Genomic DNA, 18,111 nt, shown 5'->3' with positions numbered 1-18,111 from the left:
TAATTCTTTCCTCTTCTTCCCTTAGGCTTCTCCCTTTTAGTTCTTCCAGTCCCATTTTTATCTTCTCTCCTATCCTCCCACCATCTCTTCTTTCCCTTATCATCTCTATCAAGTCCTCWATACCCATTTCCCTCAACACACTGACCAAATTCTCCCCCCATTTTGATGGATTCCCGTTCGTTATGGTGAATATCTTACTATTTATTGCAACATCATAAATATGTATTATATAAGAAAAATTGAATGTAATCGACTGGATATTTAAGGGCAATATCATTGCCGAATAAATGTGAACATTTAATCATAACTTTTGAATCAAACTTTAAATGATCCATGATTATGTAACATATTTTTCTTATTTTTGTGTATATAATATGCTGACAACATTTGCTTGAGAAACCCTTGGACATTGTATGTAGGTCTAATGGAAGATGAGAAATAGGGATATGGTTTTCTTTCATATCCCTTTGGAATACTGTTACGTTTTTTTTTTTTGTAAATAAAGATAAATATTCCCATAAATCTTCATAATCTTTCATATTCTTCCACAGTGTGAATGTACAATACAATATGTATATATGAATGTAGTGGTTTGATATTTGAAACTATTCCTTTTACTTCTTCTTCTTCTTCTTGTTTTTTGTATCTTTTGTATAAACAAAAATATTTTATTTTTATGGAAGAAGATATTTATATAGAAAAACAATAATATTTTAAGATTGATGTTTACTTAGTGACTTATAAAAATCAATTCGTACGTTCAAGGAATTTATTTTCATTGTTAAAAAGAAAGTAACTGAAAGCAAATTATTACAGAAACAGAGAGAAAAGAAAGATTTAAAAAATATGACACTTTGTATATGTAATATAGTGAATATTTTGTTAAAGGTCAGTTGAAATCAAATAGAACATATTGCATTTACCATGTGGCAAGTCAATTATTTGAAAGTAAAAAGTTTTTTTTTCTCTATTCATCCTTTGCTTTAAATACAATTTTTCTATTAAATTTACGTGTTCGTTTTTTTTTTACTTTTAGCAAATGTACATTTTTCCTATGGTGTGTATGTGTGTGCAACGCGTGTATACTTATACGTGTGTGAAAACGCAAAATTTTTTGTTTTTTTTTTTTGTTTCTATTAATACGCAAAATATTTTCGTATAAAACTTTTAGTTGGACGCATTATTATATATTTTTATCGGTTTAACTATGATAGCATAGTATCAACCAATTACTTAATCTTATTCGCCGACGTTAACGATTTCCGGGATTGCATGTTAGCCAAGGTTTTACTCGCACTTTATGCAAGATATTTACTTGGGATTAAAACGAGCTAGTATAGTGAGAGTGTGTTATATACAAAGAGAAAGAGAGATAGATATATAGATAGATATTATACCTTTTATGTAATCAGAACATGTTTGTCGTGTATGTTAATAATAATAGAGTTTATTAGTATCGTGTGTATTTTGATAATTAACAACCTTCGAGTCTCGATCCAATTTACATGGAATTAAAAAAAAAATGTAATTACACATTCTTATTGAATATTTTTGTTCTCGATATATTTCATTAGATTAATGTGCAACGACGTTGTTTATCGTTGATACAAATGAAATATCTGTCGCAAAAAGAAAAAAGTTGGCTAATTAATATTATATTAATTAATAATTAATATTCATTAATAATTATACACACATTTATTATTTGTAACTTAATTAATTAACGCAATAATAAGAGTTAACGTTTATTATGATGATTCTTCGAAGAGAAACAATAATTTTCTTTCCAATTATATCAACCATGGGTTTTTACCGTATTATAGATAACCGTGATAAAATAAAAGATTAGAATTTTTTTTTATAAAACGCGAAATATGGAAAATTCGATCGATCATTTCGAGTACCATACACATATGGTTCTTCACCTGATAAAAAGCAAACAACGTGTCCTGCTGTAAGTATCATGGCGTTAGGACAAAATAAACTAATAGCGATCATTCTATGTATTCTTTATATATATATATACCAGTAATTTTTATATAATGTATTTTTTTGTTGAAATAATTAAGAAGAATTTATGAAATAAACCGCTAACTCGATCATTATTTGTCAGGAAATGTTTCGTTGATTTGGAATAATTTGATTTTCACAAAAGAGGAAACATCATGTGCCACAAATATAGTTATATATTTATAAAACAATTGGTGTCAACAAATATCACATAAATAATTCATTTTTCAATGAAAAAGGTATTTAACGATAAATATTTCAAAATTAAATGTAATCGTATTATAGCTATCTCTCTCTGAATTAAATTATCAATCTCTCTCTCTATCTCTATCTCTTTTTTTCAATTTAATTTATCCAATTAAGTATCACCGATTTAATCAATTATTATACTATTTCGATCGTTCAATCATTGTTTTAAATACATTACCTTGCACACTCAACGATATTTCAAATACTTATAATAGAACAATCTGAAGATTATTTAATATAAAAATGAATTTGTTTAATATATATATATATATTATATATTTGTTGAGAATTTCTTACAAGTATCTTGAAATGATTTCACATAAAATGTAACGTTTAAAAATGTGTATATTTAAACATTTTATATATCTTTGTACTTCAAAGAAAGAAAAACATTTGTTAAACATTAAGCTCTGTATTCTTGTTTTGTGTCGTATTTTACAAAGCATTTTCCAAGATGCATTCTCGGTTTGTTCAAATGTACGAAATAACAGGGATAATTCTATTAAAGCCATCCACGTGCTAGACTTTGAACCTTTCAGTCCTTCTATTCGTAGAAAAATAACTCTTCTTTTATATATATATAAAATACTTTTATGTATTTCATGTCTTATAAATGTTATTTCGTAATAACAAAATTTTATTTTTCTAGAATTTCTGTATTTCATGTATTATAAATGATTATTTCGTAATAACAATATTATGTGTTTTTCTATAATAATATATAATTATTTTTATCTGATTGCAGATGAGAAAAATATAAATTGCTAATTAATAGCAAACAATGGAAAAATAAAGAAAAAAAAAAAAAGAAACGCGAAAGAAAATATTCCAAGCTGGAAGATCTAAGAAGGATCGAATAAAACATGCGGTTCTTCGTGAAAAACCGCTCGACAACCGATCGGAAAGGTATCGTCAAGGATGATTCGTTGGATCGGGATGTTGGCTTTGGCCAGATCGAAGAAAACAGCATCAGTAACAATACCATTATCAATAGTAACAAAAACGGATATCTCGAAAAAATTATTATCAAAGATATCGAAAATTGTATCTTCAACGACAATCGTAATATCATCGAGAAAAATAATAAAACGTTTATCGTATACGACGAATCTAAATTCGAGAAAATTCGCGATAACGATAGAATCAAATTCTACGAGAAATATATCGAAGGAAAAATCGATAACGAAGAGGAAAACGTTGCGATCGCAAAGATCTACGATTATTTCTGGGAATGTTCGTCATTTTTCCGCTCGAGGAACTTCTTCGATTATATGAGAATCCTTTTCGGGAATCTTTCGAGCCATTGACCTTGAACGATAACTATATTAATTCAGTTTCGTCAAATTCCAGTGGCTATCGGGAAGAAAATCCTATTTATCGTCGTACTATTCCTGTCGTCAAACTCGATACTACGAAAAATGAATATTATGACGATCGGACGAAAATAGAAAAAGTTCGTGAAAAGGGAGAACGTAAAAAGGATAATAATAATAATAATACTAGTAGTAATAAAAAAAAAATTAATAAGGATAAACAATTGCGTAATAAATCCAAACGAAGGGATCAGCAACCACGTTACGATTACGATTACGATTACGATAACGATAATAACATACTACGAGATAAAACGAGACAAGTGTCTCGTAAAAAAAGCCGGAATATGCTAAACAATCGAAATATTATTGGCGACGAAGCCGCCGCCGCTACTACCACAATTACTGCTAATAATCCTTTGAAGGATCTTATCCAACCAAATCTCAACGATGCCCTTAAACAACACAATGTTAACGCTCTCAAACTTGTCCAGACCGGTAAGTCATTGTTTTATCGTTATATCTACATATTTTCATTTATTTGATCAAAATAAGTATTACAATATAAATAAATTAAAGTAATTGTATCAATAATAATTATAATACTGGATTAACAAACAATTTTTTAAGATTTATAGTATTCGTTTATGACACACATTGAAGTTTTCCATTTTGCTTTAATTCGAATGGAAATGTTCAAACTTATTACATTTGTGAGTGAATATGATAGTTTTTACCATTTTTTTTTTTTTATCAATTTACATAAAAATAAACACAAGAATAATATAGGAAGGGTTTAACATATTCAATTAATTTTGATAGTTATAGATGACATTTATTTTTTTTGTTCTTAAACCTTTCACGTTCATCTACAATTTATCTTATATTTTTGTTTTAAGTTTTAATCGAATATATTCCTAAAATCGAATTTAATTTTACGGTTTAACGAATTGGAAATTACAAGTTTTAAGATTTCATCGTATTGAGATAACTTAGTTTGAACGATAAAAGATCAGATAAATCTTTCTCTTAAATTTTCAAATGACGATTCATTTTCACAATCGTATAGATTTCACTAAATTAATTTTCTTCGGTGGGAGGGGGGGGAAAGTAGAAGTAGAAAAAGAAAAAGAAGAAGTTATAATTACATATAACTTCAGAGACAAGACTCTCGAGAGAATTATCTTGCTTTTCGGGTAATAAAAGTAATGGCAAATCGATCTAACAAGAACTAAATACTAACTAAGATCATTAAATATTCAACGAGAAAGTCGGTCGAGTTAGTTTGCTGGTTGGTCGACTGTTAGCTTTAAAGCTTTGAAATACTCTATGAACGAACTTGAATTATTTTCTCTCTCGGGTCTAACTATTCTCTTCTTCCGATCGAAACTACCAAATTTATTCTTTTTTCCTTTTCTTTTACGTTACATGATAAAAAAGAAAAAAAAGGAAAGAAAAAGAAACTCGATCGATAGGAGGAACATTTGTCAAATAATAATAATAATAATAATAATAATCAGAAAGTTGATTTCGTTTATTGTTGGTGAACAAAATTTGTGTTTCTTTTTTATTCTTCAAATTCTGTTAAACCCTTTTGTTAAATCAGTGAAATAAATATTGAAATCAAATTATACGGGGACGATTTGTTTGGAAAATTTACTAACAAATGCGTTTACGTGTACGTTTGAACGAAAAAAAAAAAAAAAAAAAAAAAAAAAAAAAAAGTTCTTTATAACAGAGATAACGAACACACGTACAAGAATATTTAGTTGAATATATTGCATGTATTAGATAATATTTCTCAGAAAATTCGCGTCCTGATTTATAAAAATAGATATATTATTATATAATATTTGATATAATGAAGTATTATAATAAGTATGGCACGTGTTTCACGTGTTTTTAATTTAGAAATTTTTATGTCAAAAACTCATCGTGTTCTTATAAAAGTCATGGAAAAAATTCAACAAAATTGGCACATTAGTAAAGTTGTGTGTGTAATATCGGTAAAGAACTAAACACCTTATTATAAAATAGTATCATTTGTAGAAAAGGTTATATACAAAATATGAAATATAAATTCGTTTAACTTTTTCATTAGGAAACATTTTGTCTCAATTTAAAATAACCGAACTCTAAATTCCCTTGACGTTTATAAAATAAATTTAAAGATCATTTCACCGAACACACACACACACATAAATTACACTCTTCTAACATAAACGAGAACGCGTGAAACGAAAACTGGATAAATGAAAAAATGTGTTCGATCGCGATGGGAAAAGAGAATCGTTTGATATTCAACCGTGTAAATAATAAGATTAAAGTTAAACTAGTCGTGATATTAAGCCAGCTTAATCAAATGAATTTAATTAAGGATATTATACGGTTGGAATAGGTTTCAGCTATTAGAATCTTTCGTGCATAGTTTCAATTTTACGACTAGTTTATCAAAGTTCTCCTTACTGTTTAACAGTAAAATTTATTTTATTAGTTATACCATGTTTTGTGTTTTAAACGTTCTCGCTATGATATATTAAAACTAAAATTAGTATTACTATGAAAGTACTTCATTATTTATATTATGTACGCGTGTGTTTCCGTTAATGAATGAATTGCAAAACCTTTTTCCTTTTACCTTTTTCTTGTTCAGTGTATACTTATGGGGAGGGGAAAAAATGGAAAGAAAAAGGAACTGTTGCGTAGGAAAAAATGTATACGCGGGTTGTATAATACAAGTCGTAATAATTTTAAGGATCAGTAATTACTTGCACCGTTGGATTTCAACCTTTACCCTTCTCTGCTCAACCCTCACTAGTCATCAATTAATTATCCGAGAAATTCTGAGAGTCAGGGCTGTAATTAAGAAACTCGTTTCTGCATCGGCCCTCGAGGATTCTTAGATTTTAGAGTAGATTTCTTTTTTGTTACTTTTTTTTCAAGAGTTCATTCTGGGACTCTTATGCACGTTCAACACACAATAATCGTTTTTTCATTATCAACATTATCGGATTTTATTTTACCGTTGGAATGCGATAAACTTAAAAACGATTATCAAAATATTTATTATGTATACAAATTTATTTGACACGATATATATGTTTATTTGAAAAAAAAAAAAAAAAANAAGAAATTTCCCTGAAAAAATATATTCGTATATATTTTTTTTTTCTTTTTTAAATAACTTTACAAATAATTAAATAATTCATCTCTCGATTTGTCTTAACAATAAACGTTATTGAATTATCTTTAATAAAAAAAAATAATATGAACAAAGGAATCTTACAAAGAATCTTCGTTGATTCGTCATAGAATATTTTTTTTTCATAGAAACGAAGAATATTTTTTGTAAAAATCGAATAACACGCGTACCTTCGTAAACCACGCGAAAACTTTAGCAACAACGACGACGACGACAACAACCATAATGACGACGACGAAGACTATGAAACGAAAGGGATTGGGGCTCGGAGTTAAGGGAAAGGGACTTTAGAAAGCATTTGCCTCACCATGAAGCTTCCTCTAACTTCCTATAACTTGTGCTTACCATCTTGGAGAGTTACTTTACAAGATGTTCTTGCTTCTCTTGCTTTGATATCTTTCACTTAGACCATCTGATCTTTTTAACCTTTAAACAGAACTATACTTTGATAAGTATCTTACGTTTGTCTTATCAAATACAAAAAATTTCTATGTTCGTACATATTCAATGATTATTAAAAAAGAAAAAAAAGAAAAAAGAATGATTGACAATTTAAATGTATAATTTTGTATAATATTACTTAAAAATCGATATCACTTATATGCTTTATTAATTTATTAACACGATTTAATTTTTATTTACATGGGAAACTATAATGATTTGAAATTAAGTGGATTATATGAACGGGTTGAAAAGTTTCGAGCTTAACACATATTATAGAAACGATTTTAAAAAGTGACTTTTATTCGTCGACATCAGATCATTAATTTTAGATAAGAACATGCTCTCGATAATTTTCAACTCGTTCTTGTAAATTCGAGGATTTTTGTTAAGACAACAAGAAAAAAAAAAGAATTGTAGCTTTTTATTTCGATTCGTATATTCGATTTTGTTCGATTTCATATTGTTATTATGCATTCATTTTATATTTTTCGTTATAATTGTTTGATACAAGCTTAAAATGAAATGATCGTTCGGTAATTAAGTTTTACAGATTGGTAATTTTGCGTAAAATAAAAATCAAAAAAATTATATGATCGGTGCAGTGTTTAATTAAGGGGTTACATGGGTTTACACCGGGAAAAAATAGCATATTTTCAAAAATTTTTTTTTCTATATAAAAAATGGAATTCTTATTCAAATTTTTTATAGTATTTAAGATACATATTTGAAGAATATTTCTTGAATTTTTGGTTGAAAAATATTTTAAACTCAGCCATTGCGACGTCATTTCCGGTGACCCCACCGAAAAAAAGTGTTTTCGCGTTGACAGCAGAACTTATAAACGGTGGGAGTTTTTCTGTTGAAAAAATAGGGTCTTTTAGTGAATACTTAAAACTAGAAACTGGACGAAGGAAAAAGAAAAAACTTCAAATTTGGATTTTTGGCAACGTTTTTAGCAAGAACATTCAAATTTCGCAACAATTTGCACCACATTTTGGTTTCTTAAAATTCGATTTTATGAAAAAAACGAAAATCCTTCGTCCAAGTCCTTGTCAATAGTATTACGAAGACGTGTGGCAAATTTCATCAAAATTGGTTAAATAGTTTTCGAGAAATCTTGACAACCGACTTTAGAAAAAGCGTTTTGAGAAAAACGCGTTTAAAGATATGAGTGCTGGTATAAGAGCCATTAAAGAATGAAACTTCCCAGGGCTCTATCTTTAAAACTACTACTCCTATCGACTTCAAAATTCAATACAATATTCTAGATGAGTTTTAGAATTGAAAAAAAAAATAAAAAAAAAAAATTTTTTTGAGAGTCCCAAACCTATGTAACCCCTTAAATTTTTGTCATTTGAAGTATCGGTAGGTTTGTTTAAAAAATAGCCTCATTATTATAATATATATATTAGGGTGAATCAAAAAAAAACTTTTATTTTTTTTTTGGATCTGACAGAAAAACTTGTTGCTAGGCACCTTTAGAAAGTACTCACCCAGTATGGGCTCTTAATTTTAATAGGAAGATCCTCCTCATCGCGGTTTTTTATTTKTTTCTCAGTTCAACAGAAAAAAATTCATACCTCCTCATTAATTGATTATAAGAAAAAATAATTTAATCAAATTTTGTAGGAAATTCAATGTTCTACAAAAAAGGTATCTTATGTTTTTTTCGTAAACCTCGCTATTTAAAAGATATTGAAGATTTGATAATAATTATTACACAGTCAGTAACAAAATTCATAAACAAAAATGAAATTTGTCTTAAAATAATCAAACTAAAATCTTCATATATATATATAATAGTACATAAAAATAATTGTTTAATAAATTTGTACAAAATCAATCTTTAATCGTTTGAATTAAAATCGATTGAAACATAAATTTTAATAACATAAGCCAAAGGAATCATGATCAACTTGTTCGGTGTAATAAATTTGACTGGTTTTCTGATTACGTTATCCTTCTTCTATACCATCTAACATAAGCCAGAACGTAAACATGAGCGAGTCGATAAACTAAATGACAAAACTTTGAAAATATTCCACTATCTAAGTATATATATATATATCAGATGGGAACGATTAATTCAAAATCCATAAACTATTTTAAAAATGACAAATTGTCATCGATAAATTTGACGATAATTCTAACAAAAATATGATCGTGTTTGCTCTCTCTCTCTCTCTCTTTTTCTTTTTCCAACCAAACATTACGCTAGCTTACTCATACGTTTACGTACATTTATTTATCAAATATTCGTCTCTTAAATTAATCCACGAAAAATACGACTAAAAGATCACTAAAATGTTGACTATATTGCTGTTGATTTCAAGCCACGATGAAAATTACTGAGATCGTTGCCAAACCTCTCTCTCTCTCTTTCTTTTGCTTTCTTAAAAGAGAGCCAATAGCAAGTAAATGTTTGCCAGATTTCAAGGTAATGTCCGATGAATGAGAAAAAAAATTTTTCCTTTTTTTTTCTTTCTTCAGGGCTACAAACCAATTGCATTAAGTAATGGACAAAAATATCCAATTTTTGTTGTTGTAATAAAATTTTTAATTTTAGCAAATTCACACACACACACATTCTTTATTTTTATTTATTTTTAATAAGCAATAGCTTTTTGATTGAATCTAACGAATATCACAACTTTCTAAATGCACTCGAGTATTGTCAAATTCAATTATCGAAAAAGTATTGTCAAAATCATTTATCGAAAAAATAAACAATTGGTATTATCCCATATACCGATTATGAATTTTTCGAAAAATAATAAATAAAAATGAACGACAAATTAGTTGTCTATAATGTAGGAAAAGGAAAAAGTATAAATGAAAAAGGGGATAGGGAGAAAAAGAAATAATGATGGAAGGTGGTTAGATAATACATTTTTCATGAGATTATGAAAGAAGATTTATTAGATTCGTGAAACATTTGATAATCATTTCAGAAGCCAATGATAAAGGAAGAATGGGGAGGAGGGGTGGAGGAGGAGGAGGAAGGTCTTCGACCAATCATAAAAGCTCACAGATGATCGATTTTTCTTGATATTGATGTCTCATCCCTTTATTTCATTTTAGTCTATATTTTTTGTTCTTGTTTTTTTTTCTTTTCTTTTCTTTGTCGATCTGGTAATAGAACAACTGTCCTTTTTCGTCGAACAAACGAAGAAAACCCAACGAGTACGACGAAATCGAATGCAATTTTGTTTTGTTCCTCTTATTTATTGTCAACACATACATACATATATATATTTACACACACATAGAGATAAATACGATGTATGTAAGTACGTGTATAGATAGCCAAAGGGTAGTTTTGGATTGAAGCCATTAATAAAAAAAAAAAAAGAAGAAAAGTAAAGAAAAAAAAAATAAACTGCCCAAGAAAACGATAAAAGGGATGTGTATCGTTGTACGAGTTTGGCAGACAGTATTATTATCGGCACACGACAACGATTTTCTTTTATACTTTTTTATAGTCGAACTGAAAGGAATACAAGAGTTTGGTCGATTTAGTCTCGTAAACCGTATCCAATCATTGCAAGAGAAAGATTCCTATTTATTCTTATACTATCATCTTTATGGGACTTTATTTTTATGCTTCCACGAGGCAAGTAACCTACACGTTCAAATATTTGCCAACTGAATTACATTATACCAACCGAGCTTTGGATACTTTTTGAAGGATTATTATTATTTATGAGATACGTATGAAATATATGTTTGGTACGATGACACCATATTTCGATTAGATTTTAAATCGATTTACATGATGAATGACAGGACATCGATTGGATTAAATGATTTGTTTTTAATTATTGCAAATGTATTCGTTAATGAACCATTTGAATATGTATTTAAATGTATATAAGTATATGTATATAGGATTTTAGTAACGTAGAATTATTAATTTCATGCTCTTACTCTCATGTAATATATTTATAAATGTTTAATAGCATGTATTACGTTGTATTTGACTAGAAGAACACATTACGTTCGTGTGTGTGTTCAATATTGATTATTAATTATTGTAATTATTTTGAAAATAAGGAATAATTTGTAATTACTATAAGAATTGTGATTGTGAGGAAAGAAAAGTAAAAAGAAAAAAATAAAAAAATAAAAACGATATTTGATTTGATGGTTATTGCATAAAAGATAAATGAAATATTACTTTTATTGTCAGAGTAAATTTGTTTCTATGTCTGTCATTGGATTAATAAACTTCTATAGACATTGAACACTTTACGTTTCATCGTAATTGTATTGATGTAAAAAAAAAAAAAACGAAACAAAAGGAAATTAAATAAATCAATAAATAAAATAAAATAAAGATTAAAATAAAATGAAATAAAATAGTAAAGAGAGAAAAAAAGCTTAAAAAAAAGAAGAAAAAAACTTATACAAACAACAAAAACATTTGAATAAAACTTCAAATAGCACGATCTTTTTTTGATCCATGCACGAGTTTTGCATTTATAAATAATATTACAAATTAAATAAATAAACGAAATATAATAAAAATCTAACAAAGATTAAATTTATAAAAAGGATTATTCTTCACATAAAATAATATTTGCAATACTTTAACCTATAATTTTAATTCGTCTGTATTAAAAAATATTGATGAAACAACTTGGCCTAGTTTTATTATGAAAAAAATCAAAGATTATCGTCGTTCTATTGCTTGTTAAAATCCTCTAATATATTGACCTATATATGATTCTCGAAATACACATATGTATGTTCGATTTCGAACTGTATACAAAAATTATTACGGTATCTCTCTCTCTCTCTCTCTCTCTCACTCTTTCTCTCTCTTTCTCGATTTCTAACTAAAGAAGGTTCGTTTATTTTTTCCCAATCCAATTGAATAATTTATAAGAACAAAATAAAGGTATTCCGTTACATATCGGAAAATGGTGAAGAACTTTTGTGTTGTACCATCAGCAGGGGTCTGTGATCGTGAATATAATTAAGTTTCTTTTTTTTCAGTCCTATTACATTCTTTCGCTCTCTTTTTATTTTATTTTATTTTAGTTTATGTTTAATTTTTTTTTCTTTCTTTCTTTCTTTTTTCTCTATCTCTTTATCCTTACCGTTGGATTATTCGGTTGAACGGTTTCTCCCTTCGGCGTTGTCGTCGTTCGTCTTCGATCGTAAACTTGAGCACTAATCCGATCTGCCAAGAAAACGAGCTTAACCGTAACCACAACGTCGTTTACCGTAAGCAGAACTAATTTCTTTCTTCTTCTTTTTCTATATCTTTCTTATTTTTTTTATCCACCTCCTCCTCCTCCTCCTTCTCCTCCTCCTCCTCCTATTATTTATTTTTTTTCTTTATTTGTTTCTTTTTTTTTTTTTTTCTAATTTTTCTCTTTCCACCCAAGTTGAGTTCACGAATCGAGAAAAATTGGCGATAAGTTTTTAAACGAGAGACGTCTTTAATCCTAACGATAATTACTCCTTTCTCACTTACTTACTTTCTTTCTTCTTATCTTGCGAAAAATAAAAAGCAAAACGTCGGTGTAGGGGGAAGTAATGCGAATCGTCGCGTCGTTCGAATTTCCCGCCATATCTATTTTATTTTTTTCGATTGTTAATGACGAAAATACGAAAAGTAATCAAATGTAACGCGTTATATTAAAAATAATTACGATCAATAATTATTATTCGATTCTCTTTTTTATTATTTACTTTATTTATTTTTTTTTCATATATATATATATATATAAAAATATAAAATTAATAACAATAAAAGAAAAGAATATAGAATTAGAAATTTTGCGTGTAGGAGATACGTTTACGTTTTCCTTTTTTTTCTTATGTTTTTTTTTTTTTTTTGTTACTCGTTGAGAAAAAGTAAGATTAAGAAAAGAGGATTAAAAAAAGAAAGGACAAAGGGAAAAAGATAGAGATAAATAGATAGAGATAGGAATGAAATGAGAAAAATGTTGAGATAGACTATACTTTTATTTTGATAGCAATTAAAACGAAAAAGGGAAAAAATATACTACTTCTTTCTTTCTCTCTCTCTCTTTTTAATATAAATGTTTTCCTTAGTAAATACAATGTTATTAACAAAGGATCTGTTCGTCAGAGATAAAAATGTATTCGTGTCTTGTTCGTTTGAATTGCAATTAGAGTATACATTTAATTTTATATATTTTTTTTTTCTTTCTCTCTTATCTGTCCGTCCGCCCCTTTTCTTTCTAATTTATTTCGCAAGAAATTTTGTTCGCGACGCGCGTAATTATTTACTCACGAAAATAACGAAATTGTACGAGCCTGGTGATAATTGTACGTAATAATTACGTTACATATTTTAGGTGCTTATTTATGTTCGAATTTTTTTCAATTACGAACATTAAGTTAGTCTAAAGAGGAGGAAAAGAAAAAAAAAAAACAGAAATAATTGATTTATATAAAATTATTTAATTACTTTTGGCCTTACAATCGTTTACAAATAATAATACCTGTATACAAACAAATATATAAATACATATGTATTTATTGAAATACTTACTTCAACACGAATAAAGTGTCTTTAAGATCGATCGGTATACGGTATTTTAAGTACGTAAAATGATCGATCGATTATGTTAACACTGTGGAAACTTCTTTCGTCAACTTTTACTTGTAAGCGTTGAGAAACAAATTTGCCAGGGCGACGTTTCATAAGATCGGACCGAGGACCTCGTTACCAAGTTATAAATAGTTGTTTCTTACCGCTCGAATCTAGAGTGTACTGAAAGAGAGAGAGAGAGAGAGAGAGAGAGAGAGAGAGAGAAAAAAAGAGAAAAAGAGAGAGAGAGTGCATGAACACGAGAGAACGAAAAATAGAAGAAAATATAATACATATATGCATACATACATGTTATGCATAAATACATATATGCATGCTTGCATACATATATATATAGATACATTGGTAAATAATATATGCATAAATTAAATACATGTACAGATATATATACATATATATTACATTCATGCATAATACATACATAATTATGTCAATGTGTATATACAAACATAGTTACACCTATATGCACATGCCTTGCGACTGAGTCCAATTCCATGATACTTCCATCTTAAATATTTCTACTTTTATTTTTTTGTTTATTTCACTACGAACAGATTTTCGTTTCTCTTTTCGAATAAATACCCGAGGATGCATTATTTTTTTAAAAACTTTTCATAGTCGAGAATGTTTCGTTCCATTAAAGATTGGTAGAGGGCGACACTTTGTGGATTGAAATCATTGCACAAAGCCAACAGTTAACACGAACTTTAAAAAATATATAATATTTAAAAATCAATCTCTAAAACGTAGACGATTTTTGTTTTTTTTTTCTTTTTTTTTCGATTATTTTTAATATCTTTCTTTATCAAATTTTCAATCGAATTTCATCTAATTACTTTAATATATTCATTATTCTAATATCGATATAAATAATTTCATTGTTTGTCCTTGATTTACATTGTATTAGATTTACGATTAGAGTATTGGATAAAAGAAAAAGTAAGAAAAATAATAGAAAAGTTATCTCGAATAAAAATCAACCACTAACAGGAACAAATTCATTCGAATCGTTGGATGATCGATCCTAACGCTAAAATAAAAAGAAAAATAAATAGATATAAAGTAGAGAAAGATAGTGAATGATATCAGTTACATTTCACCCCCTAACTAACATTAGAGGTAAACGTACGAAGAAAGAATATAGGGGTGTTGTTAGTGTGTGTGTGTCGAAGGGTGGCCGCCATTGCTCGAGGATGTAGGTTCGTCGAACTCTGGCGGATCCTTTAGTTCAAGGTCGTAAGCCCATTAGACGCACGAAGATCGTACTATACCTTCAAGTTCTTTACCAAGGTTCTTCCTCTATCCAACCATTCATCCATTTTCCAGCTAACAGTTTTCTCTTCCTTGGTTAACTATACTTAAAAGAAAGTGAATTTAACACGTAAAAGGGTTGATATCAAACCTATACAATGAAAATAAGAAGAAAGATATATCGTTTAGTTACTTAATAATATGTATCCATTTTGTACCGGTTACATTTTTTTGTTGATAACTCTAAACACACATTTCTACAAACGGAAAACCGGCAGGTTATATTTAATAAAGGAAGGAGTCTGGTTGCCACGGTAACTGCGAGGTGAACAGGCAGGGTATTGATTCACCCCACCTGAATTCAGGTCAACCCCTGACTAAACACCTTTTCCTATATCATACAAACCTCATCTATCTTTCCTTTTTCTCATTTTAAATCACATATAATTATTATGTGTTTTATTCAATATGGTAGGATATATATGTTAATATGTTTGTATGTCGATTAATTAATATATATATATATATGATAAAAATTAAGTAAATAAATGAGAGTGAATGAGAATGTGTGTGTGTTGTGTGGGTGTGGGTACCCTAATGCACACGCATCGCACCGTTAGCTTACACGTCTATGGAAATTCGATGGACGACGGCGTCACTACCCTCCGTCTTGAATTTTTAACGAGAAAGCAACCCCCTTGTCCCACAGGGAGTACAGATATATATATATACAACTACACCTACACGTGGTCACGAACATGCTCGTTTCATTTTCTTTTTAACGCGAGCTTTTTAACAAGGCTATGTCCGATTTCTTTTTCTTCCGTATAAATATTTTCTTTATCTCTTTTTAATATTTATTCATAATTTGTGTAAGTACAATAATATAGGTGTATATATATAGAAATTATATATTTTTATGTAGGAGGATGTATGTATAATAAATACGATTTTTTTTTCGCGTTTTTCTATAAAAATATAATTATATAATACAAATAGAAATGAAAAAAGAAATTAAATAACAATTATATTATTATATAAGACTGCAAATATAATTGTTATTTTAATTTTAGATGTACAGAAAGATATATTTGACTTTATTTTATGTTCTTTTTGAATTTGTAATATATTGTATTTCTTGCATTATCTGTTGGAAAAATAAACAATACACCATTTCTACTACTATTTACATATGTATAATAATAATAAATTTATATTAAAATATATCGTATATATAGTATTCGCGAGATCGTTATTTAAATGGAATGTTATTTTTGTTTATTATGCGAATAATCCGATAAAGTAAAACTTATACCTGGTATTCGTTGGGAATCGAATTTATTTGTTAAATTAAAGTAGCCTCGTGAAATGACCTATACCGACGTCAGTTGAGATTTTCGAGTTTTAAGTTTGTTTCTAATTAACAACTCGAAACACACAACGCAATCGTATTATTAATTATTAATATATTACTTCGAAATTAGATCGAGAGTGTGGAGATAGAGAGAAATTTTGCAAATTAATTTCAATTGGATCGATATTGTGTTGGATAAAAAAATTTTATTTTTTTATTTTGATTTTTTCTTCTTTTTTTTTTTTTTCTTCTTTCCCAACGATCTCATTACGATCTCGTTACGTAGGTGTATAGGTAAATCAGTCATTTTATCAATATTTAACGTATACGTTTTTTTCCAATGTGGTATAAAAATGTTAACGTATAGAGTATACATATATGTGTATTAGTGCATTCATTAAAACGACAGCAATTAGAAACGGAACAGTAATGACAACACATTTGAACATTGATCGATAAGAAGCACAAATTTCTGGTAAGTTACGCTTGATTTTAGACGGATAATGGTTATATACGTGTATCTGTGCAAATGCGTGGGTGTGTATTCGTATAGGTGTAATACATATATACCTATAGCAAGTACTCTATTGTTTTTTTTTTTCTTTTTCACCATCTTTTTCCTTTTATTTTTCTACGTCTTCTACGACATTACCTGGTCGTTATCAATGTGTTTTCCTTGAAAGACGACGTTTCTCAATCGTGTTGAGAGAATCGACGAAGAATATATATATATATATATTGGTATAGGTATTCCACGTTTCTTCTTTAAAAAAAAGGTTGGAGAGAGAAAGAGAGAGAGAGAAAAAAATTGGATCGAAACTTTTAGCTCCGTAAACTTTCGTTGGCTACCGTAAGATATTTTAGAAATACATTTTTTACTATCTCCGTACATCACCGATCTTTCTCGTATTTTCTTTTACACGTCATCTGGCACAACAAAAATATTATGATACTTATCTCTGGTAAAATACGTTGATATGGAAAAGAAGGATAAAGAAGATAAGTAAAAGTGAGGATGAAAGAAATGAAAAAAATCAATTCTCGGACGATATTATATTATTTATAATTTTGACACGTAAATATTTTAATATTGATTTTAAATGTAAATTTTATTAAATATACAAGTCACGCGCGCGTAATGAATATTCGTCAATTTGAAACAATAAATATTTATTTCATTCTGATACTCTATATTTCAAAGTTCTCTTATACACAGATAAATATAGTTTTAGATAATTAAATTTTCAAATAGATATAAATTTAATTATAAAATTAAATTGTTTAAAATATCGATATCAATTGGACGTATATGAGTCGCTGTATGTTTTATAATATGACACAGTAAAGATATTAAATAATATCTTGCTACCGATTGTCATTATAATTTTCATGAATTTTCATTAAAATGAAATTTCGTTCAATTGTAAATCGAAGATTAAAAAATAAGAAATTCCAATTAAAAATAACGTTAACGAGATTTATATAGCAGAAAAACAAAAAGTAATATAATAAAATTGTAAAAATTAATTAAAATTCATTTTGAACGATATAATACTACCGTTGCTATTCAAAGTATTAAACGATAACTATTTAATAATTTGAAATGTAAATCGAAGATTAAAAAATAAGAAATTCCAATTAAAAATAACGTTAACGAGATTTATATAGCAGAAAAACAAAAAGTAATATAATAAAATTG

At 28.0% G+C, this 18,111-nt stretch overlaps 1 protein-coding gene across 1 annotated transcript in view; it reads left to right on the top strand.

Moving 5' to 3' along the window:
- Positions 1–18,111, top strand: part of LOC106787752 — a gene marked incomplete in the record, with an annotated part of 66,805 nt that overhangs the window by 19,063 nt on the left and 29,631 nt on the right. The window contains 1 exon segment of the mRNA XM_014750383.1: positions 3,005–4,070. Within this exon segment, the coding sequence (XP_014605869.1) occupies positions 3,491–4,070 (580 nt within the window).

The sequence above is a fragment of the Polistes canadensis genome, unplaced genomic scaffold, assembly GCF_001313835.1.
Source record: "Polistes canadensis isolate GaletaPanama2010 unplaced genomic scaffold, ASM131383v1 scaffold_114, whole genome shotgun sequence".
NCBI classification, from domain to species: domain Eukaryota; kingdom Metazoa; phylum Arthropoda; class Insecta; order Hymenoptera; family Vespidae; genus Polistes; species Polistes canadensis.
This window is presented reverse-complemented; position numbering and strand designations above follow the sequence as displayed.